This window comes from Ictidomys tridecemlineatus, chromosome X, assembly GCF_052094955.1.
Source record: "Ictidomys tridecemlineatus isolate mIctTri1 chromosome X, mIctTri1.hap1, whole genome shotgun sequence".
NCBI lineage: Eukaryota > Metazoa > Chordata > Mammalia > Rodentia > Sciuridae > Ictidomys > Ictidomys tridecemlineatus.
This window is the reverse complement of record NC_135493.1, coordinates 100,860,320-100,886,245: the sequence shown is the minus strand read 5'-3', so window position 1 is coordinate 100,886,245 and position 25,926 is coordinate 100,860,320. Positions and strand designations below refer to the sequence as shown.

Below are 25,926 nucleotides of genomic sequence, written 5' to 3'. Positions count from 1 at the left end.
GAAAACGAGGACAAGGTATATCATCTTGAAAAGAACTTGACAACACAGTGAGAAAGATAAGAAATGTGAGCAGAATGTCCAAGAATTATGGGATAACATAAAGAGACCAAATTTAAGAGTTACTTTGATAGAGGGAGGTATAGAGGTATAAACCAAAGGAATGAGCCATCTGTTCAATGAAATAATATCAGAAAACTTTCCAGACATAAAGAATGAAATGGAAATCTAAATCCAAAGAGCCTACAGGACAATGAATGTGCAAAATTACAAAAGATCCACACCAAGACACCTTATAATAAAAATGTCCAACATACAGAATAGGAGAGAATTTTAAACACCACAGAGAAAGGAATCAGATTATATATAGGGGTAAACCAATTAGGATAATGGCTGATTTTTCAAAACAGACCCTGAAAGCTAGAAGATACTGTAACAACATATTTCAAACACTGAAAGATAATGGGTTCCAAACAAGAATCTTGTATCCAGCAAAATTAAGCTTCAGATTTGAAGATGAAATAAAACCTCCATGATAAACAAAAGTTAAAAGAAATTACAGCTAGAAAACTGGCACTAAAAAACATCCTTGGCAAAACATTTCATGAAGAGGAAAAGAACAATGAAGACCAGTAGAGGAAGATAGTATACTAAAAGAAAAACTAATCAAAGAGGAAAACCAAGTAGAGTTAAATAACAAAAATTTAAAAAATATGGCTGGAAATACAAACCATGTCTCAATAGTAACTCTAAATGTTAATGGCTTAAACTCACCAATCAAAAGACATAGGCTAGCATACTGGATTAAAAAAATATCCAACAATATATTGCCTACAGAAAACTCATTTGATAGGAAAAGACATACACAGACTGAAGGTGAAAGGTTAGGAAAAATTATAACACTCAAATGGTCTTTGGAAGCAAGCAGGGGTCTCCATACTCATATCAAATTAAGTAGATTTCAAGCCAAAGTTAATCAAAAGGGATAAAGATGGACATTACATACTGCTCAAGGGAACCATACACCAACAAGACATAACAATCATAAATATATATGTCCCAAACAATGGTGCAGCTATGTTCATCAAACAAACTCTTCTCAAGTTCAAGAGTCAAATTGACCACAACACAATAATGTTGTGTGACTTATCACACCTCTCACACCACTGGACAGATCTTCCAAACAAAAGTTGAATAAAGAAACTACATATCTCAATAACACAATTAATAACTTAGACTTAATTGATATATATAGAATATATCAACCAGCATCAAGCAGATACACTTTCTTCTCAGCAGCACATGGATCCTTATCAAAAATAGACCATATTCTATGCCACAGGGCAACTCTTAGCAAATACAAAGGACATACTACTATGCATTTTATCCAATCATAATGGAATGAAATTGGAAATCAACAATAAAATAAAGAAGAAAAATTCCTGCATCACATGGTGACTGAACAATATGCTACTGAATGAACAATGGGTTATAGAAGACAAGGAGGAGGAGATTAAAAAATTCTTAGAGGTAAATGAGTACACAGACACAACATATCAAAATCTCTGGGACACTATGAAAGCACTACTAAGAGGAAAATTCATTGCATGGAGTTCATTCCTTAAAAAAAGAAAAAGTCAACAAATAAATTACCTCACACTATACCTCAAAGCCCTAGAAAAAGAAGAAAAAATCAGCAGCAAAAGCAGTATAAGACAAGAAATACTTAAAATCAGAGCTGAAATCAATGAAATTGAAACAAAAGAAACAACTGAAAAAATTGACAAAACTAAAAGTTGGTTCTTTGAAAAAATAAATAAGATTGACATTTAGCCATGCTAACGAAGAGGAGAAGGGAGAGAACCCAAATTACTAGCATACACAATGAAAAAGGCAATATCACAGCAGATACTACAGAAATACAGAAGATAATTAGAAATTATTTTGAAACCTTATACTGTAACAAAATAGAAGATAGTGAAGGCATTGATAAATTTCTGAAGTCATATGACCTGCAAGATATACACAAGTTAAACATACCAATATCATGTGAGGAAATAGAAGAAGCCCTCAAAAGATTAACAACCAAGAAAAAAACATGACCAGACGGATATACAGCTGAGTTTTACAAGACCTTTAAAGAAGAACTATTGCCAATAATCTTCAATCTATTTCAGGAAATAGAAAAAGAGGAAGTACTTTCAAATTCATTCTATGAGGCCAATATCACCCTAATTCCAAAACCAAAGATACTTCAAAGAAAGAAAACTTCAGATCAATATCTCCTATAAACATAGATGCAAAAATCTTCAATAAAATTTTGGCAAATCGAATACAAAAATGTACCAAAAAGATCATGCACCATGATCAAGTGGGATTCATCCCAGGCAGGGATATAAGGTTGGTTCAACATATGGAAATCAATTAATGTAATTCATCACATCAATAGACTTAAGGATAAGAACCATATGATCATCTGGATAGACACAGAGAAAGCATTTGACAAAATACAGCACGCCTTTATGTTCAAAACACTAGAAAAACTAGGGATAATAGGAACTTACCTCAACATTGTAAAGGGTATCTATGCTAAGCCTCAGGCCAACATCATTCTAAATGGAGAAAAATTGAAGGCATTCCCTTTAAAATCTGGAAGAAGACAGGGATGCCTTCTCTCACCACTTCTATTCAACATAGTTCTTGAAACACTGGCCAGAGTAATTAGACAGATGAAAGTAATTAAAGGAATAACTATAGTAAAAAAGAACTTAAACTAGCACTATTTGCTGATGATATGATTCTATACCTAGAAGACCCAAAAAACTACAACAGAACTTCTAGGACTAGTAAAAGAATTCAGAAAAGTAGCAGGATATAAAATCAACACCCATAAATCAAAAGCATTTCTATATATTAGTGACAAATCCTCTGAAAAGGAAATGAGGAAAACTACCCCATTCACAATATCTTCAAAAAAAATAAGATACTTGGGAATCAACTTAACAAAAGAGGTGAAAGATCTATACAATGAAAACTATAGAACCCTAAAGAGAGAAATTGAAGAAGACTTTAGAAAATGGAAAGATCTACTTTGCTCATGGATAGGCAGAATTAATACTATTAAAATGACCATACTACCAAAAGCACTATACAAGTTCAATGCAATTCTGATCAAAATCCCAATGGCATTCTTCATAAAAATAGAAACTCAATTATGAAATTCATCTGGAAAAATAAGAGACCCAGAATAGCTAAAGCAATTCTAAGCAGGAAGAGTGAAACAGGTGGTATCGCTATACCAGACCTTAAACTATACTATAGAGCAATAGTAACAAAAACAGCATGGTACTGGCACCAAAACAGGTTGGTAGACCAATGGTACAGAATAGAGGACACAGAGACTAACCCACAACATTACAACTATCTTATATTAGACAAAGATGCCAAAAGCACACACTGGAGAAAAGATAGCATCTTCAACAAATGGTGCTGGGAAAACTGGAAATCCATATGTAACAAAATGAAACTGAACCCCTATCTCTCACCATGCATAAAAGTTAACTCAAAATGGATCAAGGATCTAGGAATTAAACCAGAGACTCTGCGTCTAATAGAAGAAAAAGTAGGCCCTAATCTCTATCATGTGGTATTAGGCCTCAACTTCCTTAATAAGATTCCTACAGCACAAGAGTTAAAACCAAGAATCAACAAATGGGATGGATTCATACTAAAAAGTTTTTTTCTCAGTAGAAGAAATAATCTGTGAGGTGAACAGGGAGCCTACATCCTGGTAGCAAATTTTTACCCCTCACACATCAGATAGAGCACTAATCTCTAGAGTATATAAAGAACTCACCATGCTAAGCACCAAAAAAACAAATAACTCAGTCAATGGGATCAAGGACCTGAACAGACACTTCTCAGAAGAGGATATACAATCAATCAACAAATACATGAAAAAAATGTTCATTATCTCTGTAAATTAGAGAAATGCAAATCAAAACCACTCTAAAATTTCATCTCACTCCTGTCAGAATGGCAGCTATTAAGAATACAAAAAATAATAAGTGTTGGCAAGGATGTGGGGAAAAAGGCACTATCATACCTTGCTGGTGGGACTGAAAAATGGTGCAGCCAATATGGAAAGCAGTATGGAGATTCCTTGGAAAATTGGGAATGGAATCACCATTTGATCCAGCTATCTCACTCTTCAGTCTATACCCAAAGGACTTAAAAATAGCATACGTCAGGGACACAGCCACATCAATGTTTATAGCAGCGCAATTCACAGTAGCTAAACTGTGGAACCAATCTAGATCCCCTTTAGTAGATGAATGGATTTAAAAAAATGTGGCATATATACACAATGGAATAGTACTTAGCAATAAAAGAATAAAATCATGGCATTTGCAGGTAAATGGTTGGAGTTGGAGAAGATACGCTAAGAGAAGTTAGCCAATCCCCAAAAAACAAATGCTGAATGTTTTCTCTGATATAAGGAGGGTGACTCCTAGTGGGGTAACGAGGGGGAGCATGGGAAGATTAGACAAACTCTAGATAGGGCAAAGGGGTGGGAGAAGAAAGGAGGGGGCATGAGGATAGAAATGAGGGTGGAATGAGATGGACATCATTACCATAAGAACATGTATGAAGACACCAATGGTGTGAATATACTTTGTATACAACCAGAGATATGAAAAATTGTGCTTTATATGTATAATATGAACTGTAATGCATTGTGTGCTGCCGTCATATATAACAAATTAGAATAAAAATTTTAAAAATTAGATGTTAAGACTTAATATTTGATATTTTCTCCCAAACTAGAACTCTACCAGCATTTCTCAGATCTCTGAATGACATCACCATCTATCATGTTTATTACCATCCTCTCTGCTAATAGTCTGTCTCCACTGAAAATTCCTGTTTATCCAATTCCTGATTAAGAGATGTGGCCTGAGAAGTGATTTAGTTCATAAGGGTGGAACACTCATAAATGGAAATAGTACACTTAAAGGGGGCTGAAAAGACCAAAGATATTCTCTCCTGCCATGTGAAGGCATGGAAGGCAACATCTGTGTATCAACCTTCCTTCCCCAAACAACAAACTTGCTGTCCCTTGATCTTTGACTTCCCAGACTTCAGAAAAGGGAGAAGGAAATTTCTGCTGTTCAGGGTGTTTCCACTATATTCTAATCTGGGATCAGTTAACTTATATGGTACTCAGTTATATAGTATTTTGTTACAGCAGCTTGTGTAGAATAAAATATCCTTTCTTCCCACATTTAATAAAATGCAAAGTCTAATCTATCACACATTTTATATATCCTTAATATCTGCTTCTCACAGTCTCCACAGCCAGTACCTTAATTTGTGCTGCCATTAAATGTAACAAAATTGCTGCAATAATTGATTCTCAGTTGGTCTCTGGACAGTCTTTCTGGAACTTTCTATCCTATGTACTAGTATCAAAAATCATCATTTTAAAAAATATATATACCTAATCATCTTATTTTCACTTATTAAATCAAAGACTTTTACATTTCTCTTAGAATAAAGAAACAAACTACTTTGTCCTTTTTAAAGCATTTCTTCTAGATACAAATTTCCCTTCAAGGTTTTTAGGATGCCCAAGAGCTTTACTTAAGTTTTGTCCTTGCTCCAATGGACAGAAATCCATCACTGACTTTTAACCACCTGCCCAATGGACATTTACTGTATTAAAAACTTAATCTGTTAATATAATTCATTTTCACCATTTTGATCAAATTCATTACTTTTAAATTAATCAGGTTAAATTACGCACAAAATAATCTGACTCATGAATATGAAAAATGAACCTGCACCAATCACCATAAAATTCACACTAAATTTTATCTTATATTGTTTTGATTGACACTCTCTAGGAAAGATTGTACCCTTTCACCTATTCCTCTGTGAAAACCCAACTTGACTCACTCCATGCTAGCATTACAGCATGGAGAACTCAGGTCTGTTCAAGAAAGCTTTCCATTAAACCTAGCATTGTGTTAGTCTTGTATGCATATGTCATAATCAAGCTCTATAGCCTCTTCTAACCAATGAAAAGAAACATAATAAACAAGGATATATATTCAGTTAGGAAGTAGATTTTTTTTATCCAAGATATTTTATAACACTTTTAGACATGTATCTTTCTGAACAAAATGTGAAATTATATGTTTCCTTTTAAAAAGTTCAAATATGTCTTTTTTTCTGACACAAACTATATACCAATTGCTTACTGTGTGCCAGATATGGTATTAATATATCAGTGTACATTATCTAGGAGTTTGGTTTAGCAAAGTATCTATTTGATAAAAGCTTTTAGAGAACTGGGGCTCAGCTCACACTAGGACTTTTTTTTCAAGATAATTTTTTAAAAAACACCTTTTTCAGTGAATTAGGATTAAATCAGCTTCTAGACTGGAGGCTCTGCCAAGTAAATTGGTTATCTCCACACAAAGAAGGCTTTGTGGAGTCAACACCATGGTAACCGTCTGCTTGCTGTTCTGAGAAGATTTTAAGGGAGGCCTAGACACCAGTTGGCATGTAGTTCTACTAATTCAGATCAATTCAGGCAACAGAATGTAAAATTCTACAAAAGAAGTCTTTTCTCATTCAATTTTTTTGGTCTGATTTTATAAATTTGAAAAGGGATTGCACCAGGTGCTTGAACTTCCCTTTCACATATGGATGCTGTAGAGCATGATTACACCCCATTTTTAATTTACACATTTTAATAAAGGATTCCAAATATTGCTAGTGTAGTTTTGAGTAAAGTGTTTTGCCTAGGAAGAAGTATGCATAGACACATAGTTTAATATGTCACACTTCCTTTCCAAAATGGAATGAAACAAAATATAAATGAGTTTATACTATTCCCAATGTTGGAATCATTTTTGTCTATCATCATTGTGACATCTTGATTCCTAAGGAAACAGGTGGAAGATAAACCCTATTCTTACATGATTCAATATGCAAACTATTCATGACTTAATCTTTTTTTCTTCTGTTACTTCTGTTTGTGACTGTTACTTTAACCATCACTCTGATTTCTTTACTTAAATCTTTAGTCCCAATGTAACTTTCAATCCACCTACACTCCAACATCTAACATTCAACACCATTCCTTAGAGTTCTGGGAGTTAAGTGTCAGCTGCTAGCATTGTTTCCCATCCTGTATAGTGCCAGTAGACGTCCCCATTTTTTACTGCCAGCACTGAAGAAGGAAGGGTGAAGGGAAAGCAGAAGCAGGGTTTCAAAAGGCCTCCCATGCACTCTCACTGAGTGCCAATGCCCTACATTCAGTGCTTAGGCTTGGTGACATTTCCACTGCACAATGAGCACAGTCTCTTTTTGGGATCCTACTCAGACCCTGGCTTCTAAGCAACAATTGTACATTTATTTCTTATCAATTTGGCAGCTTTCTTCATTGCTTTCTATGGTATGTCATGTAGTTCTCACATTTTCCACTGCTACAGAATATTGTTCAGATGTTTACTGAGATGCCTGTCAAATTAACAGACCCCTCTAATTTAAACCTATGCATGATTATAAATTAGGTGTTATCTACTCTTCCCAGTGCTTTGCTTGTGATTTTCTCTATAAAACTTTTTATTACCTGAGACTAGGTATCTAATCATGAATTTAAGATAAGTTACTTTCCTAAAACTGCTCCCAGAAAACACTGATAAGTTATTTTATGGATTCTGTGCATGTATTTTCCCTTCTTCATAAAATTACTTCACTCATTCTTTTTTCCTCGTAAATGAACTGATACATGGTAAATTGCTAATAACTGGCCTCTATGCCCTCAGAATCAGCCTTCCCCCCAAAAATATTGCTTATTCTTATCATATTCTTCTAATACACTTTGCAATCAGTGTATGTCTATCATCATGGTTCTTATCCCTTCTATATAGTCTAACTTTAATCAACTTAAAAGATCATTAATCTGCTAAGAAAATTATGACTTTATATTCTCTGTTCACAAATAATTCTTTCTATTATAATTATTGATGCATATACTCCATCCTCTGTTCATCTTAAAATTTTACCTTTATTACTAAAATTGTACCTATATTACTAAAATTTTACTTTTATTACTCTATTATGACTAACAGTAAAGTGACAATTTCCCCTTCTTGACAAATGTACCCAATGCTAACTCCTAAAACTAAAATTTGCTAAATCCCACAGCACAAGGCAACCATGTGTTTGAGTTCTTTTGTGCAAAAATAATTTATTACTAAACCAGAATTATTGTTCAAAAAGGCTTTCCAAAAGTGGAACTGTGGCACACACCTGTAATCCTAATGATGTGGGACGCTGAGGCAGGAGGATCATAAGTTCAGGGACAGCTTTGGCATCTTAGTGAGACCCTGTCTCAAAAACAAATAGTGCTGGGGGTGTAGTTCAGTGGTAAGGCATCCCTGAGTTCAATCTCCAGTGCAGAAAAAAATGCTGCCCAAAATAGAAATCTTCCATTTTCTGAAAGCTCTCCTTAAATTAGAAAAACATTTTATTTTTTGGTTGGTCTAGAGCTAAAAGTGTAACCTAAAATTTCAAACTATAGGAAGTTTCAAAAATATCAAAAGGCTTGGTACACATATATCAAATATTCAGAAAGTCAAATTTTCCCTAAAAAATGTGTTGCACAAATGGACCTAATCTCATATAGGTGAATTTCCCATAAAGATGATCCAAATCAGATCAATTATACCTTGCTGTGCATATAAACATTTAAACTAAAAGATAAAAGTACAGAAAAACATCCCAAAGATCTAGAGAAACAAATACTTGCAGTTTAAAAAGTCGTCAATTTTGAATTATGAACAGTATACCATTGTGTGGATCTTGTGTTACATAATAACTATGCTAAGTATGTTAGAGGAGCTTCTTAATGGACATTGATTTGGTTTGGATTATCTTTACAGTGAATGCTATGTAAAATAGTAAGCCAAGATGACACATTTATATAAATTTCATTTCAGTCACTTTCAATTTACCATTTGGAACTCATCATTCCCAAATGAGTAAACTTTGAAAGAGGAAATCCTCTAAGCTCTCAGACTTAACTAATTTGATTAGTGATCTCCATTTATAAATGGCCACTTTACATACTTAAATATCTTCGCACATAGAATTTCATAAAATACCTATGAGACTTATCCTTATAAGCCTGGAAGTAAAGTTCAGACACTTGTGAAACATGATAACTCATGCAGAGTCCCAGGGCTCTTAGGCGACACCAGGTAATTTATCAAATCAAATTTTAAATATATATTTTCATTATCTACAAAGCAAGATTTAATATACATAATTTGTTTTTGTTAGTATTAATAAAGGAATGAATATTTGGGGGGCAAAAATTTCAAAACTTTGTTCTATTTTCAATAATAATTTTTCTTTTTTAAAAATATTTATTTTTTAATTGTAGGTGGACACAATACCTTTATTTTATTTGTATGTGGTGCTGAGGATCGAACCCAGTGCCTCACACATGCTAGGCAAGTGCTCTTCCTCTGAGCCACAACCTCAGCCCCTAGTCATTTTTATTCATCAGCTGTTTATAAAATGATATGTTTCATTTTCATAGACCCCATAGTACCTCATGAACTCCTATTCATCTTCCAAGACAAAGTTCAAGATGCAATTATTCTGGGTAATTTTCTTGATCACCTTCTCATCACTCTTTCCCCTTAAACTTCCTTTCTGGAAAAAGGCAAGTTCTTCCCTGTTTCCTCTACAATGTTTGCTTTTAAAAATGAATAAGTAGGATACAAGTTGAATATGAATCAGACTGTTCTTATAAAATATCAAATGAAATTTAGTATAAACTCTATTAATGCTAAAAATATTTGTAGAACTTTGAGATGTTCTAAGTACATGACAACTGTTAAATTGTAAATACAGATTACAAATGAAAATCTTACTTAAGCACAATAAAAACAAGCCAACATTTAGATAAATAGCCCTCCCCAATCTAGATAGTTTATACACAAACACACCCATATAGAGATGTGTGTATCATGTGATTTTTTTCATAGTGGAAGGAATGAAGATAGGGAGCCAAATTATTGTCTTATATATTTTAATATTCGTGATGGATGTGTGTGCATTTTTTTAGTGTACATGCTTAAATGTATTATAAATATAAAGGAAATATTATGCATTAAAAAATACACTGAACCATAAGGTGCCTTGTTTTAATCTCTGATCATTATGCTGAATTTTTGGGAAAATTACTTAATTTCTCTGTCCTTTATTTAAATATCTGGTCATGATGTAAAAACTTGCAGTACTTTTTAACAATAATGCATGTGTATATACTTGCACCTCTAATTAAAGAGATTTGACCTAAAACACAAAGCTGAGGTCAGTTTTGCTTATTTTGTGGCTTTGATATTCTAATCACATTAGTCCATTCATGTAGCAATCAAATAAAATCCAAGGATGTTTAAATTCCAAGGCCTAATAAGAAGCCTAAAATTCCTTTTAACAGTTTGCATAGCACCTAAGACAATATGATATATAAGTAAGAATACCATCTTCAGTTAGTATAAACTGCTACATCAACATTCCTATCAAGCAACCAATTCCTTATGTTTGCATGGTCTTAAATGTATTTTTTAGTTTTATATGTGCAAATTTTAGCACATTACTCATAAAATAATGTTTCAGTACAGTAAAATTTAATGATTCCAGATTGCACTGAAATACATCTTTAAAAGACAGTAAAAAATCCATTTCTGTGTGGTTTACCTTATTCTAAAATATGCCTATTTAGCGCATGCCTCAAAATATGAAGTCTATTCCAAACATAAAATATTGTCCATAAAATTGCACATATTCTATATTGTTAATTGTGGTGTACTAAATTATATGTTTAATGAATATTGCCTTTTAAGATATATGCCCTTGGATACAAACTCAGTGGCTAATTTTTTTAAGCTATTAATACCAGAACTCTCTTTAGTATTAATCTTTGTACATCTAGCATAGTTGATTGCATTGAACAGAAGAAAACTTCTGAAAAATATTTCTTCTTTGAAAAATATATAACCACCAAAATATATTAACGATAAAAATTACTTTCAAATAATTTTCCTACCTCAAATTGATATCACATATTAATCATTTTGAAATACATTGGTAATGTCTATTTCTAGAGTTTGACATGGTTTCAAAGAACTCGCTTTTACATTTTCTGTTCATATAACTTTCACAGAAACTCCCTTAAAAATTAAAAAATAAGGAAATCCCCTGAATTCTAAGATGTCAGAACTAGCTATAGGAAATGAATTAGTTATAATGCCGAGGAGTGTGAATGCACATGGACAAAAACTTCATGACCCAGAGGTTTGGAAATAAAATGTTGCTAAGCCACAGATGCTCCAAGCTTATTTTTCATGTTGAATAAATTGAAAATCCCTTTGAAACACAGTTCTGTGCAAGAAAATCATCTTAACACAGGTTAATAGAAATATTCTCTTAAGTGATAGATGGAATATTGTCACAGTAATAAATCTATGTTCCTACAATGTAATATGCTTCACTTGAAAATCCTGAGCCATTTATTTCAAAATCAAATTTGAAGTTTATTTAAAATGATGAAACCTAAAAGAAAAGCTGTAAATGTCCTTGTGAGAAATAAATGTGGGTCACTAGAGGGCGCACATTCCCTTTCATACCTTGCTTATTCATCAGTTTGGCTTCTCTTTCATTTTCTTATCTACATTATGATAACATTATGACAAATGGATTTTTCATGGGAGGTTTCTTACATAAACATAAAATGTCCAAAGATACAGATAAAATGGTGTACAAAGAACATGTTAGTAAGACATCTTTAAATGCACAGTTAAAATGCTTTCAGCCATTTTGACACATATATACATACATCTTGAAGTCTTATAAATAGAATCTCTTGAGAAAATAAGTCTGCACTTTGGGGAGATATGCATAATTCAAATAATCTAGTGGTATTTTCTGGACTCTGAAAACTATCAGTCGTTTTCATTTTCACAGGTAGACCATGAACAGAAAACTTTAGAGAACTCCTTTAGTTTTACACAGTGAAACATGGAGTTAAAGTTAAAAACCAGGTCTACCTGAATCTGAAGATTTCCACTCTACTAGTTTTATTTTGTTCCAAATGAAAGGGAAACACATATTTAAGAAAAGAAACTTAACATGAAATTCTGGTTTGTTGCTATACAGTATAGTACTGTTCAGTGGTTACAAGTGTGCCATTTTTGGATTATGTTAAAATTTGACTGGAATCTCTAACATCAGGACATGACTCTTCATTAACCTAAACTATGATCCTGAGTTGCATAATGTATGCCCTCATGGTATTATAAAATACTTTTCCAAATTTGTTTTCATTATGGAGTCTTCCTTAATTTTCTACAATTCCTCCAAGTACAATCTATTCATGTATTTTCTGACATCAGAACTAACATGAAGCATATATGACAAAGGCCATTTGTTACTTATGGCATTATATGATAAGGTTAAAACACCTGGACATAAGAAGTCTTATGTTTAGAAAAAATAGCTCAATTATATGAGACTTTCATTCATGCCTTAATGCTGAAGATGACTCCTAAGTTTGAAATATTTTTATTGTTTCCTTTTAATTATACATGACAATATGATTCCGTTTGACATAATAATAAAAACATGGAATATAATTTGCTCTCATTCAGTCCCCAATACTTCTTCCTCTCCCCTTCCTTTTTCTATCCCTGTTTCATTCCTGATACTCTGATTTTTCTGCTATTTACTTATAGTTTTTATTTTTTTTTAATTAGTATCTTTGGATGTACAAGATATTGGAATTCACTGTGGTGTTTAATATACATACACAGGAAAGTCAGATTCATTCTACTTTCTTTCTCTACCCCAATCATCCTCCCTTTACTTCATTGCTTTACTGACCTTTCATCTATCTTTTTTTTTACCCTCACCCCATTTTTGGATCATCTTGCACATATCAGAGAAAACATCCTACCTTTTGACTTTTAGCGACTGACTTATTTCACATAGCATGATAATTTCCAGTTACATCCATATCTTCTTCATCCATTCATCTGTTGAAGGGCACCTAGGTTGGCTCCATAGCTTAGCTATAAATATTGATATGGCTGCGTCACTGTAGTATGCTGATTTTAAATCCTTTGGATATATACCAATAAGTAGGATAACTGGGTCAAATCAATAATTAAAATTCTACTTTCTTTCCCTACCCCAATAAATTAATATGCACAAAATGCTGATAAGAGAGGGTAATATATGGTCAGAGCCACATACATGCTAATTACAGTGACTAGTACTTCTAGGAACATTTCTTAATTGGGTTTAAGCCACTTCTAACTTTCTCATGTGTGAGGGTGGTCATATTTGGTTTAGTGTTATTTTGTTAAGGACTCATAAGGTTAAGAAAAAAAGTCATTATTGAAATGACAAGAATAAAAGTTTCAAACACAGCTAAAACAAAGATAAAATAAAACAACAAAGAAAAAATATCAACGGTAAAATAATTTCATTCATTTTACCCTTCAATGCGGGAATTAGCAAATTATGATCCAACGAACAAATATGGCCCACCAACTGTTTTTGTAAATAAAATTTTATTGGAATACATCCATGCTCACTCATTTAATATGCTTATGGCTACTTTCTAGCTACAGCAGCAGACTTGAACAATTGGAAAAGAAACTGTATGGTACAGAAGTACTAAAATATTTATTCTCTATCCCTGCAGAGAAAAATTTGCTGACCTCTGTCCTGCTGTACACAGTGAAGGGAAGATGGCTGCTTCCAACTCTCAAGTGAGAGCTAAACGGTATTATTCACATTGGCCATACTGCATTGTGAGAGTCTCTCTCCATCACACCTCCCCCACCGCATTAAAGAGCACTGGATCTCCATGACTTAGAAGATTAAGGTCTATACTCCTTAGTTTGGCATTCCTTTCTTTATATGAACCCAAGATACCTTTTCAACCAACCTATCATATACTTCCTTTAACCATACTTCTGCTGTAAGGCAAGCAAAAATGCTTACAATCCTATGTAAGCTGTGTTTGTGTATGAACTGTCCTCTGTATTTGAATTATTATTTTGGATCATCTTCAGTCTCATGCCTCTCCACAGATACTAATTTCACAGGAGCCTTCCATGTCCAACTGTCAAGCCAGAGTGAGCTTTTCTTCCCTGAAACTTTCTAATATCTTATTGGTAGTTTTTGTTTCATGACTTAGTTTATGTTAGAATGTAAGCTTTCTGAGGGAAGACTTACGTAAGGGAGGTTCACAGTCATAGCAACTGGAGTACTTTACAAATCATAGAGGTTCATTAGTTCTTGGTTGAGTGATTAGAAAAATTAGCATGGAAACAAATGTTGCTGTGACTTTCTTTCTGAAATTCTGTGGACTCCTACTGACTACAGAAGAATTCAAAGAAACCCACCACATACTGGATGTGCCTTGGACCCTGTGGGAGGCAATTTAAACTTTAAACACTCTCAGTGTGAAAGCTGGCTGAGTTTAAAGAACTTCAACATGCTTTTATGTTGTGGGTCTTTAAAGTTTAAATAACTTCTAGTCAGGGTTCAGAAACTATCTAGTGCAATGTGGAAAGCCATTTAAATCTGATGTGTTCTTACTGCCCCACTGCCACTTCCCTGGCACCATGACCTGTTTCAATCCATCTACTTCTTTTAGCGAGCATCTCTATGAACTTTACTTAAAACACAAAGTAAATCTCACTGCTTTACAAAGCCTGTTCTTAGTCAGTTGGGCTGCCATAATATAATACTGAATGACTTAAGTAAGAAACATCTATTTCTCATGGTTTTATAGGCTAGAGTTCTAAGAACAAGGTCCAAGTAGGGTCAGTTTCTGGTGAGAGTCTGCTGTCTAGCTTGAAGATGGCTTCTTTCTTGCTGGGTCCTCACATGGTAGGGAGAAAGCAAGCACATTTTCCAAAGTCTCTTGTTATATGAGTCCTAATACACTCATGGTGAGCCCATCAACATGAATTCATTTAACTCTAAGTCTCAAAAACTCTATCTCCAAATACCATCCCACACTGAGAATTGGAGTTCCACTGAGTCAATTTTGGAAGGACTCAATTCAGTCCAAAGCAGACATTCATCATTTTGTATCTATGTGGTGGCATGTATGCTCACTTACACAGATACAGATTTCTAATTAGAAAACACTGTAGTAAGAATATTCACAGAAGATGCCAGAGTAAAAATAACATTTTCTATTATCATGTAAATGTAGTAATGAGAAGATAACTCTTCAAATTAATAATTAGTAACTCAGTTTTCTCTAAATAGCCCCCTGCTCCCAGTCTAATTTCTCACCTGGCAGTCTTAACTGTGTTTAAATTCCTATTAGAAGGCCCAGCCCTTGGGCTCTGGTCACATAACTTGGCTTATACTGTTGTTACTCCAGCTCTGGAATCTTAGTAGCTTTCTGATGCTGACAATGTTTGAAGTTGCCTCTCCATCTCCTGTGTTGCTTCCAAATTCCCTATCACCTGCTTAATCAATACCCAGTATTATGTCTCCTCTCTTTGAAACACCTAAAGTAACTTCTGTTTTACTAACATGACTATGGCAAAATTCTGACAAATATCTGTTCAATATCCAATGGAGAGTCACCCAATACCCACTATGTGCTAACTTCTGGAAAATACACTGCAGTTTAAAGATGAAAATAAATGATTACTGACCTAAAAAAAGATAACCAAAAATACAAGATTACAAAAGGAGTTATTATAATACAATTTTGGAAAGTGTTTTAATGGAAATATTTAAAAAGCTGAGAAATGCCTGGGATATTACTTTCTCAGAGACAAGGTAGTCAGTTGGGAGGCAAGGAATATAGAAATAGAAAAAGGAAAGTTATGAAAAAAGAATCTTAGGTAAAGAGAACATAGAAAAGAGAAACAGCAGCCTTGGAGAATATAGAACTTTGGGAGATCAAAGAGTAGTTAATTAAAATTGAAGTGTAGGGTAGTGCCACTCCAAATGTAGTCTGTGGACAGTCTGTGAACCGTTGTTTACTGGTCTATGAGAGGAAAGGAGTTTTCACCAGAGAATTAATCAATTAAGTCACTAAGCACACTATTCCATCTGATTTTATTTTTAATTGCCAAATTTCTTGATGGAGGAAACAGTGCATTGATTTATATTCAGCTCAAGTTCCTTATCTAATTATGGACTGGTAATAAACAGTTTTCAAACTATTTTGAGTATCACTAGAATATTAAAAAAAGACAGGGGAGAAGGAAGTGAAGCTAGAGATTTAGGCAGTGGAAGATCATAAAGGAATTCTATGATGTGCATTTCAAGAATTATGGGCAGAGGAATGATCTAATTAAATTGCATTTTTAGATATCTCCCAGGAAATTGTGAAGAGTATGTGAAGAGTATGGATAAGAAAGGTGAGACTAGTGGCAGAGAAACCAGTTAAGAATTTCATGCAGAAAATTATCAGAAGCCAGTATTGATGCAGAGGAAGGAATAAATTAAAGAGAATTTAACAGATATATCTGAAGAGGGATTTAGTGATGTGGCTGATAACAAGACAACTGTGAATGGCTGCATAGGATGCTGATTATGCAAGTCTAGGGGCAGCATTCTTCAAGACTATCATGTAAATGACTCTAGATTTGTCCAATCCCAACTAAAGAGCCACATTCTGATTCTTGTAAGAAATCCAAGTATACTTAGCCAATAAGCATTTGTATTATACAGGTATGAACATCAGGGGTAAGGGTGAGCTAGGAATATTAATTTTGGAATTAGATGATATATATGACTGATAAAGCAAAGATTATTAATAATATTGCTTGGGAAAAGAAAGGGCCACAAAAAGAAAATGAAATCAAAATGTGAGTCTTGTGGAAACTGACATTAAAGGGATAAGAAGAGGAGATTGACAAGACACAGTCAGAAAAGCAGGTGGAGAAAAGAAACAGGAGAGAACGATGTCCCAGAAACTGAGGGGAAGGAAAAAAAATCAAGAAAGGACTAATCATCACTGTCAAGCACAGCACAAAGGTCAAGAAGGATAAGAACTGAAGAGTGACCTTTGGAGCTGGCAATTAAGAAGCTCTCTGGTGACCTTGCTGAGAGCAGTTTCAGTGCTTGATATACAGAATGAAGGGTGAAGGAAAGAATCAAAAGTAAGGGAATAGAGATCTTCTGAATAAAACTTGGCTTTGCTCACACTCAACTATGCTTCTTCTTGTACATGAATAAGTAAATATAATTATCATTTTCCTCATTCAGAAAACAAACCAAACCATACCTATTACAGCTCTGGGAATGTGGCTCTGTCTTCCTGCTTGTTGGTTTCTTTTAATGCCTTACATTCTGAAACAGTACATTTTCATACAGCTGCAATAGCTAGATATTCAGAGCTATATGTAGTATCTCATAGGACCAGTTCCCATTATACTGCATTTCTTTAAATTTTTAATAGATATACTGATTGTTTATATTTTGGGGTATAATTGCTGTTTCAATACATTTATACATTGTGTAATTATCCTATCAGGGTAATTAGCATATCCATCACCTCAAATATTTTTCATTTACTTGTAGGAAGAACATTCAAAATTCTCTCTTCTACCTATTTTGAAATATACATTATTATCGTTAACTGTGGACACCCTATTGTATAACAGAACACCAAAACTTTTTTGACATGTTGGAAAACACCCATTAGTCATCGACTATACAGAAGATCCCATGCCAGATCAGGAGTAAGAAATGGACTCAAGCCCAGGGAAGCTTTGTACCTAGTAGATGAAACCGTCATCTGAATAAGATCATTGCAACATAAATCAGGAATAAAATCATAAGAAGGAACAATGGCATCACTTGGACTAACTGTAGTAGATAGTCCCTGTATTTGGTCTGGTATGGAGAAAGTAAATAAGAAGTCAAGTTGTAACAGAGCTTCCTACTGAGCTGATTTTCAAAATATAGGCCCTGAACCAGCAGCACCACCATCATTCAGGAACATGTTAGACATTGAAAATCTAGTGTCCCACTCCAGACCAACCATCAAAAAATCTGAAGGGGGCCTTGAGGCTATCTTTTAATAAACCTTCTAGGTAACTTTGATATGTCCTAAAGTATGAGAACCAGTGTAGTTATACAAGTGTTCTCAAACTTGATGGTGTATCACAAGGAACTGCAGAGCTTGTAAAAGATTCTTTGGCCCACTAGCAGAGTTTCTGATACATCTGGTTTGGAAAGGCCCCCCAAATCTGCATTTCAACCAAGCTCCCAAGTCGCATGGGAGCTGTTCACTGTTTGATACATTGCACTTTGAGTATTCCTTCTCTACATACTCTCGAGTTCCTTAGTTTGTCTCTAGAATTCATATTACTACATTCTTCAAAACATGATTATGTACTTATTTTGACCTATATGACAAAATAATTTTTAAAACATTAAAATGATAATTATCTCTGAGGATCTGAAGATAGTATGTAGGTTTCTATTCTTCATCAAAAATAGGTTCTGAATTAAATTTGAGTTTATGACCAAGGTCATTTAACTATAAAATGCAAGGTTTTGTAGCTATAACACTAGAATGGAAATGAGGAGACTCAGCACTAGTTTTTATTTTGCAACTGAAAGCAAGTTATTTAACCTTTCAAGACCTCAATTAACCTGTAATCGGACAAGGCTAGTTTCCTTAGGAAAAAAGAAGTAAATCATCTAAAATGTTTTGTTTTTCTGGGCCTTGCCACAGAGCAAAATGTCATTAGTTAGTCCAAAACCCCAGGTATTTTAGGATCAATTTATCACAGAAATTAAAAAAAAATAGCTCATAGATTAATCATTTAATTTGATTCTCTGAATAAGTTGCTGTTTTTAATGTATATCTTCCTGATTTTTAATTTGTAGATCCAAGTTAAAATAGTAATGTTTTAGGCATGAATGCGATAAAATTCCAAAACAAGAATGTTTATCTAATACTTATCAATCTTTCCAAGGATATGACACTAATTATTTTGACCTGGGCTGCAACTATAAAAAGAAAATGACATAAGAATCAACAACTGAAAAATAGAATATAAAAGAATAATTTAGGTCTATAGTCCAGCCAATTTATTCTATCATTAAGTATGAATGTAGGACATGGCAAAAGAAAGCACACTTATACTCTGCTTATTCTGGAGATGAGAAAAACACATGAGGAGAATATAGGTATTTCTAAATGCTTCAGGAATATCCTTGAGGTCAAAGATGTTCATTTATTAATACTTGACTTGGGGAAATTATTTCTTGAACTGGCATTTATTTTTAAAAATCTATTTAATTTGCCATAGGTTTCACCTGGTTAGTACAAAAATGTAAATGAAGTTTTTTGTGAAAAATCTCTAAAAAATAACTACCACATGATTATGAACTAATCTCCTGGATAAATGCCTGTTAACCAGATAATAGATCTATTTTTAACATAGTCTGAGTTCCATACGCTGATAATTACCTGTATGTAAAATAATATCACTGAAATATAGGATAATTTAATGTTAGAAATCATTACCTTGTGACCCAAAATCAAAGATGTTTGTAATTCTTAGTAAAAAGAGCACAATTTATACAATAAATACTGCATTTGTAGAAACAATAGAATTATTAAGGAATCAATTAGACGTACCCTAGATAATTAAGAAACTATAGTACAAAGCTGCATTCTAAATCCCTTAATAGTTTTGATTAAATAATGATATCCTAATGGGTAAAATTATAATTTTTAAAGAATATTAGAATGATCATGCATTTATTTTAAAAATTTCATGAAGAGCTACGTAAAATTCTTAAATTGTACTGGAATGTTAAATAATAGTTACTTTAATTAATTGAACTGTGCCATTCACTCTTTCAACAAATATTTACTGGTTATTTATTGCATGTGTGGTACTAACTAAAATAAAGTTTAAGTAAAACATAAATAAATATAATAACAGGATCTCTATTTGTAATTGGTGTTGGGAGATTTTGTGTGAATGGCATTAAAGCATATGCCAAAATGAACGAAACATAATGTACTAGCAGAAGTGAAAAGCTCTTGGAGAAGCTAGACATAAACTTGTGTTTTTTGTGATGTTTTGGAGGTAATTAAAATATGGGCATTTCATATCTAAAGGGACAGCATAAAGGCAATATTGATAAATTAATTTTATGGAGATTAATTAGAAAGGGGAAGAAGCCTTACCATAATGAGGTAAATGGCTTATGTTATAGAGTTAGGCACTCATTATGATCAGAAAAATAACTGAAATGATGGCACCTGCCCAATAATATGGTATAATAATAATAAGTAAGAAGAGAAAGAGGTCAATGGAACTGGAAAAGTAGGTGATATATTCCAATGTGAAGAAGAAAACTAGAAGGTATTTGATATATTTTTAAAGTTTGTGTTATGGTATTGATCTGCAATGTCACCCAAAGCTCATGTTGAAAACATGGTCCCCATTGCAGCCAGGTTCAGAAGTGAGACTTTTAGGAAATGAATAAATTTGAGAGCTTGAAACTCATTAGTGGATTAATCCATTTGATGGATTAATAAGTTGAATGTTCAACTATGTAATAACTGTAGACAGATGGGGCACAGCTGAAGGAATTAGGTCGCCAGGCAGGCCTTAGTGGACTATCCCTGGTGTGTGTGTGTGTGTGTGTGTGTGTGTGTGTGTGTGTGTGTGTGTGAGTTATCTGCCTCTGGTTGCCATGAGAAGAGCAGCTTTTCTCTTTCATACCCTTACATCATGATGTTTCTGTCATGGACTCCACCAACTATGGACTGAGACCTCTGAAACCATGGGGCAAAATAAATATTCCCTCCTGTAAATTGCTCTTGTAAATATTTTGGTCACAGAAATGAAAAGCTAACACAGTTTGAGATAATGTTTACTATGGGATTCTTTTCACCAATTCTACATATTCACTATCTCCAACACAAACTCCATTATCATCACCTCTAGTACCTATCATTTTACCACCATCACTTTCACATATACTAATTTCACCATCTCCTCCACTCCTACCATAACTAAACAACCAGAAAATACTGCATTTTTTGAATGCATATTTTGTTATAGCCACCATATCTAATGATTCATACTTAATCCTCAGTGTTTTTATAAAGCGAGAATATTGAATCTGAAGCATGACCTTAAGTAATTTTCCTAAGATCACAAACTAGTCATTAAACAGGCAAATTTCAAACCTGAGTAATTCTGATTCCAAAGGACGTGATTTTTCCAATATTTGCTACTTCTTTAGATACCAAGGGTATGAATTATAGCTAAAATATATGTGCAACGTACAAGTGTATATGGTCAATTTGGGGCAATAAAAATCTAACATGGAGGTAACAGCTGGGTGTAGAAATGGTAATACCCAAATCATAACTTTTGAACTTTAAAGCTGAAATTTGAGGGAGACAGTCAATATAAAGTTTTATGATATGAGAGTCAGTCACTTAGAACCAGACTTGAATCAATGAAAGGAGATTATTCAGATAAAGAAGTCAGAAGGGAAAAAAGAAGGATTTATGAGATACTCCAATATGAATAAGGTAGAGAGAAAAACAAGTCAAGTGAAGCATGGTAAGGGGATGACTGGTGTGTCATAGTAACTGAAAGATGACATGATTTTTTAAAGAAATTAATTTAATAAATTGTCAAAATTATGGTATTCACAATGAAATGCTAGTGGTTCTCACATGAAATGAGAGCAGGATACTAGCTAACATAAGATGTCATTTTCCATGTAGCCTTTTTAACTGTTACAGTATTTTAACCAGATTCCATCCTATAGACAATTAGCAATTACTGAAGTTAATCATTTCTAAATGTTAGCTCTCTTTATTCAGTCTAAATACATCAATCTAGAGTCATAGATAGAATATCCACATGATTATGCTATCTAAAACAGGACACATTTGAAAGTTAGTGCTAAATAAAACTACCTTGGGACAATAGGTATAATTGGGTAGCTTCAAGGGAAACCAAGAAATAAGATCACCTGAGTCATATACATAATAAAGATTTATTTTATTACACAATTCAGATTCTGTAGCCTAGCCACCATAATTGAAATTTTAGCTCAGGTACTCTATAGTTGTATGTGAATTAATAATAGCCATGTGTATATTGGGTTATTGGGAAGAATAAATGCTATGAACTTAAATCATTGAATCTAGTGCTGAGCACACTATGAGTCCTCCAAAGTATTAGTTTTTATTTAAGGAATCTTTATATTCCAAATTGGACCTCTAATTCTAGCAATTACAACAACTACTAAGAACATATGATACAAAAAGAATTTAGGAGACAAAGTATTTCACAACTAGCAAATGTCCTGAAAACAAAACAAGTCAAAATAAACATTTGTAACCAAATAAATTGTCAAAACAAGAGCTAAAAATAAGCCTTTGGAAAACAGACTGACATGGGTCAACTTGCTTTGTTGCTTTCTGTATGAGACAATCTCTGAAGGCATTCAGAGGAGTAGGCATCTAGGTTGTACTCAGTTTGAAGAACTATTGGAAAGTTGTTGAATTCTTAAAAAATATCCATAAATCCATGTTCAAACTAAGCATTGTCTATAGACAAGTATTTAATTTGATGTTAAATAAATGAATGTATATCCTACTAGGATTAATAAAAAGTAAATTCAGTAAGAGCTTTACTGATTTGTTTGTGCCATTATTGTTTTTTCCTCCACCAATAAGCATTAACATTTAAGCTACCATCATGAGTACAGTACATGGAATTTGTTGCCCAAAACTGAATGATAACATTCAGTTTGAGAACCATTTGACTATAGCAAGGACCAAAAATTTTTGTTTTAATGATGGGTCAGACAGTAAATATGTTAGGCTCTCTGGACTGTACAATTTGTTACAGTTCTTCTAACACTACTTTGTAATGTGAAAACAACCACAGATAGAACATGTTTGAATAAGTACAGCTGTGTTCCACGGAATTTTCACTTATAGACATTGAAATATTACATAATTATGTGAATATATTACAAAATATATTCTTCTCTTGGTTATTTTCAGCAATTTAAAAATGTAAAACCAATTATTAGCTCATGATCCATACAAAATCTATAGGCTAGATTTGGCCTGCAGGCCTTAGTTGCTGACCCTTGGACTACAGAATTTGTTCCATCAAGCAGACACTACCAAGGAAGATAAGGCCCAATGATTTACTTTGAAATAGGAGGTCATAAGTTATGAATAAATGGAGGAGTCCTAAATAATACATTCAAATAACTTTTCTAGATGTTTCTTTTTCTTTGCTTAGAACATCTGACACACTATTTTTAGGTATGTGTTCTTCCCATACTTCTACTCCCTGGTATACGCAAATTCTAATGTCAAGTGTTCCATGCGTTCCTGAACATATGCTGCTTAGAAAAATGAAGCATATTTCAATGTTCTTTCTTCATCTTAGAATTACAATAACTGGAATAAAATGAAAATTGTACCATTTTTATGATTTTCATGCTAGCTTTGCTTTTATGAAATTTTATTGCCATCATTTTAATATATCCACAGATTTACATAATACCTAACTTATCTAAAATATCTAGTTGAAAATATCCACAAAAAGATCAGTTAAAAATTCTAGCACCTTCAAGATAAGACTTTATAAATATCAAAGAACAGGAAATCTGTTCTGTAATTACTCCTGATTTAGGATGTGCAGCTTGAGACATTATGTTCTCATAAACTAGCAGAATGGATCTCATCTATTAGAGGTATACTTCTTCATGAAAATGCACTTTCTATTACTGCAAGAAAGACAACTTATTGCAAAACTAAGGACTGAACAGGCAGTCCATTTATAAGAAAAAAATGACACTTTCAGTATTAAAATGTATCCATTGCAGTATGTTGCCTGTGGTTTCTTCTTTTAATTCAGAAAACAGCGTTTTCATTAAGCATTCAGTTATTGTTGGGATAGTGATTTCTTGGGTAAATTTTAAAACTTACTTCATTATTTTTCTCACTGAATTAACTGGCATTATAGGCAAAGAAGACTTAGAAATGCTGTTTAAGCAAAAATACCACCATCAAAACAGCTGTAAAATGAGTTTTCATGCTTTACAATGAAACTTCATCTGAGAGAAAAGCCATGAATGAAATGCTCTCTCACCTTTTCCTAATTTCAGAATCCACAATGATCTGCCTCTTCTTTTGGGGAGGTGGTGGTGGAAGTTCCTCTTGGGCATGCTTTACCAGGATTTGTTCCCTTGTGGTCACCATAGTTACCGTTTCCATTACAGTTGTCTGCGTTAGTGATGGCTGAGTGGTGGTGACAGTCTGTGAAATCTGTGAGAAGTATTGAAACAGAGGTCAGACATTGCTTGAAAGACTTCAGTAAAGACTGCTTGGAGTAGTGAAGGAAAATAATGAGAAACTGTTCCTGCTTGTTGGTAGATTGACCTTCAGATCAAAATAGCACCATACTGAACCCAAATCAAATTGTTTTATCTGATTTTCGTTATGTTGACTAAAATAACAAAGCAAGGAAATCTCAAAACCAGAAGCAAATTTAGAGTCTCTTAAATTTATTGGTCAAAGTATATGAAATAAAGGGGCAAAGGAGAAAAATTTAGGGTGCTATTCTGATATATAATGCCACATTGTTTTAAAGTGTTTACAACATTTACAGAAATTTTACTCAAGTATCTGGATGCAAATTCCAACATGTGGCAGACTGCAGATGTTTACTAATAGATTCTTAACAATTTAAAATGAAAATACTGGTGGAATTAAATTGGCCAAACTATCCTATACACATATATGAATAAACTGTAGTGAATTTCATATATATATATATAATCACCTAATTTTAAAATACATGTGTGTGTGTGTGTGTGTAACCTAATTTTTAAAAAGCTATAAATAAATAGAATAATGACCAATGGAGAAGAGTAAAGGGAATAGGGGATAAGAGGAGGGGAAGAAAAAGGAATTACTAGGGACTAAAGTTAAGCAAATTATATTCCATGCTTGTATGCTTATGGTAAAATGAACCCCAACATTATATATAACTATAATAAACTAATAAAAAACTATACTAAAAATAAAAATAATACCTGGATATAAGCAAATGTATAAAACCAAAAAATATAAAATAAAAATGGTTTATAAAAAGTTTTGATTATCATGTTTTGTCACATACTTTTAAATAGTTATAAATTATTTTTAATCAAATACATGAAATGTCTTTTCAAATTACTATATAAGGTTAAAACAAAGTATCTATTATTTAATACATGTTTTATGATCAACATTACTCAAATGCTAAGAATAACACTCCTGTTTTAAATTAGTAAATATATACCAATATTTGAGGTTCCAAATTCATCATTGGCGATTCAGTTTGTAATCAATTTCATTTTCCATTCATAGTTTGTTTTTTTTTGGGGGGGTGACATAGTTCATCAGCCTCTGGAATAATATGGATTGTGACACAAATCATGGACAGTCATCATCTCAATACATAGCATTGAGAAGTTGTATAATGACTCACAATATTCCTCATATTATATATATATATATATATATACACACACACACACACACACACACACATTTGACTCACAATATTCTTCATATTATTTGACTCACAATATCCTTCATATTATGGACATAAAGTTACCTTTGGGTTATTAAACACTACCCTTCTGGTAATCCAACTTATTTGGAAGATCTGTTTCCAAGGAAACAACAAAAGGCCTGCATTGGATTGGCTTTAAGTTACAAGCACAGGGCCAATAATCTGGCTGGGGTCAAGATTAGTTTTATTGATTTTTCTGAAGTTCAAGAGATATGGGAAG

At 33.2% G+C, this 25,926-nt stretch overlaps 1 protein-coding gene across 15 annotated transcripts in view; it reads right to left on the bottom strand.

Annotated features, from left to right (window-relative positions):
• Positions 1–25,926, bottom strand: part of Dmd (dystrophin) — a 2,094,227-nt gene that overhangs the window by 1,355,878 nt on the left and 712,423 nt on the right. For all 15 annotated transcript variants that reach the window (XM_078034984.1, XM_078034996.1, XM_078034982.1 and 12 more), the window contains one exon: positions 24,237–24,412. In XM_078034984.1, coding sequence (XP_077891110.1) covers positions 24,237–24,412 — 176 coding nt within the window. The remainder of the gene's footprint in view (positions 1–24,236; positions 24,413–25,926) is intronic.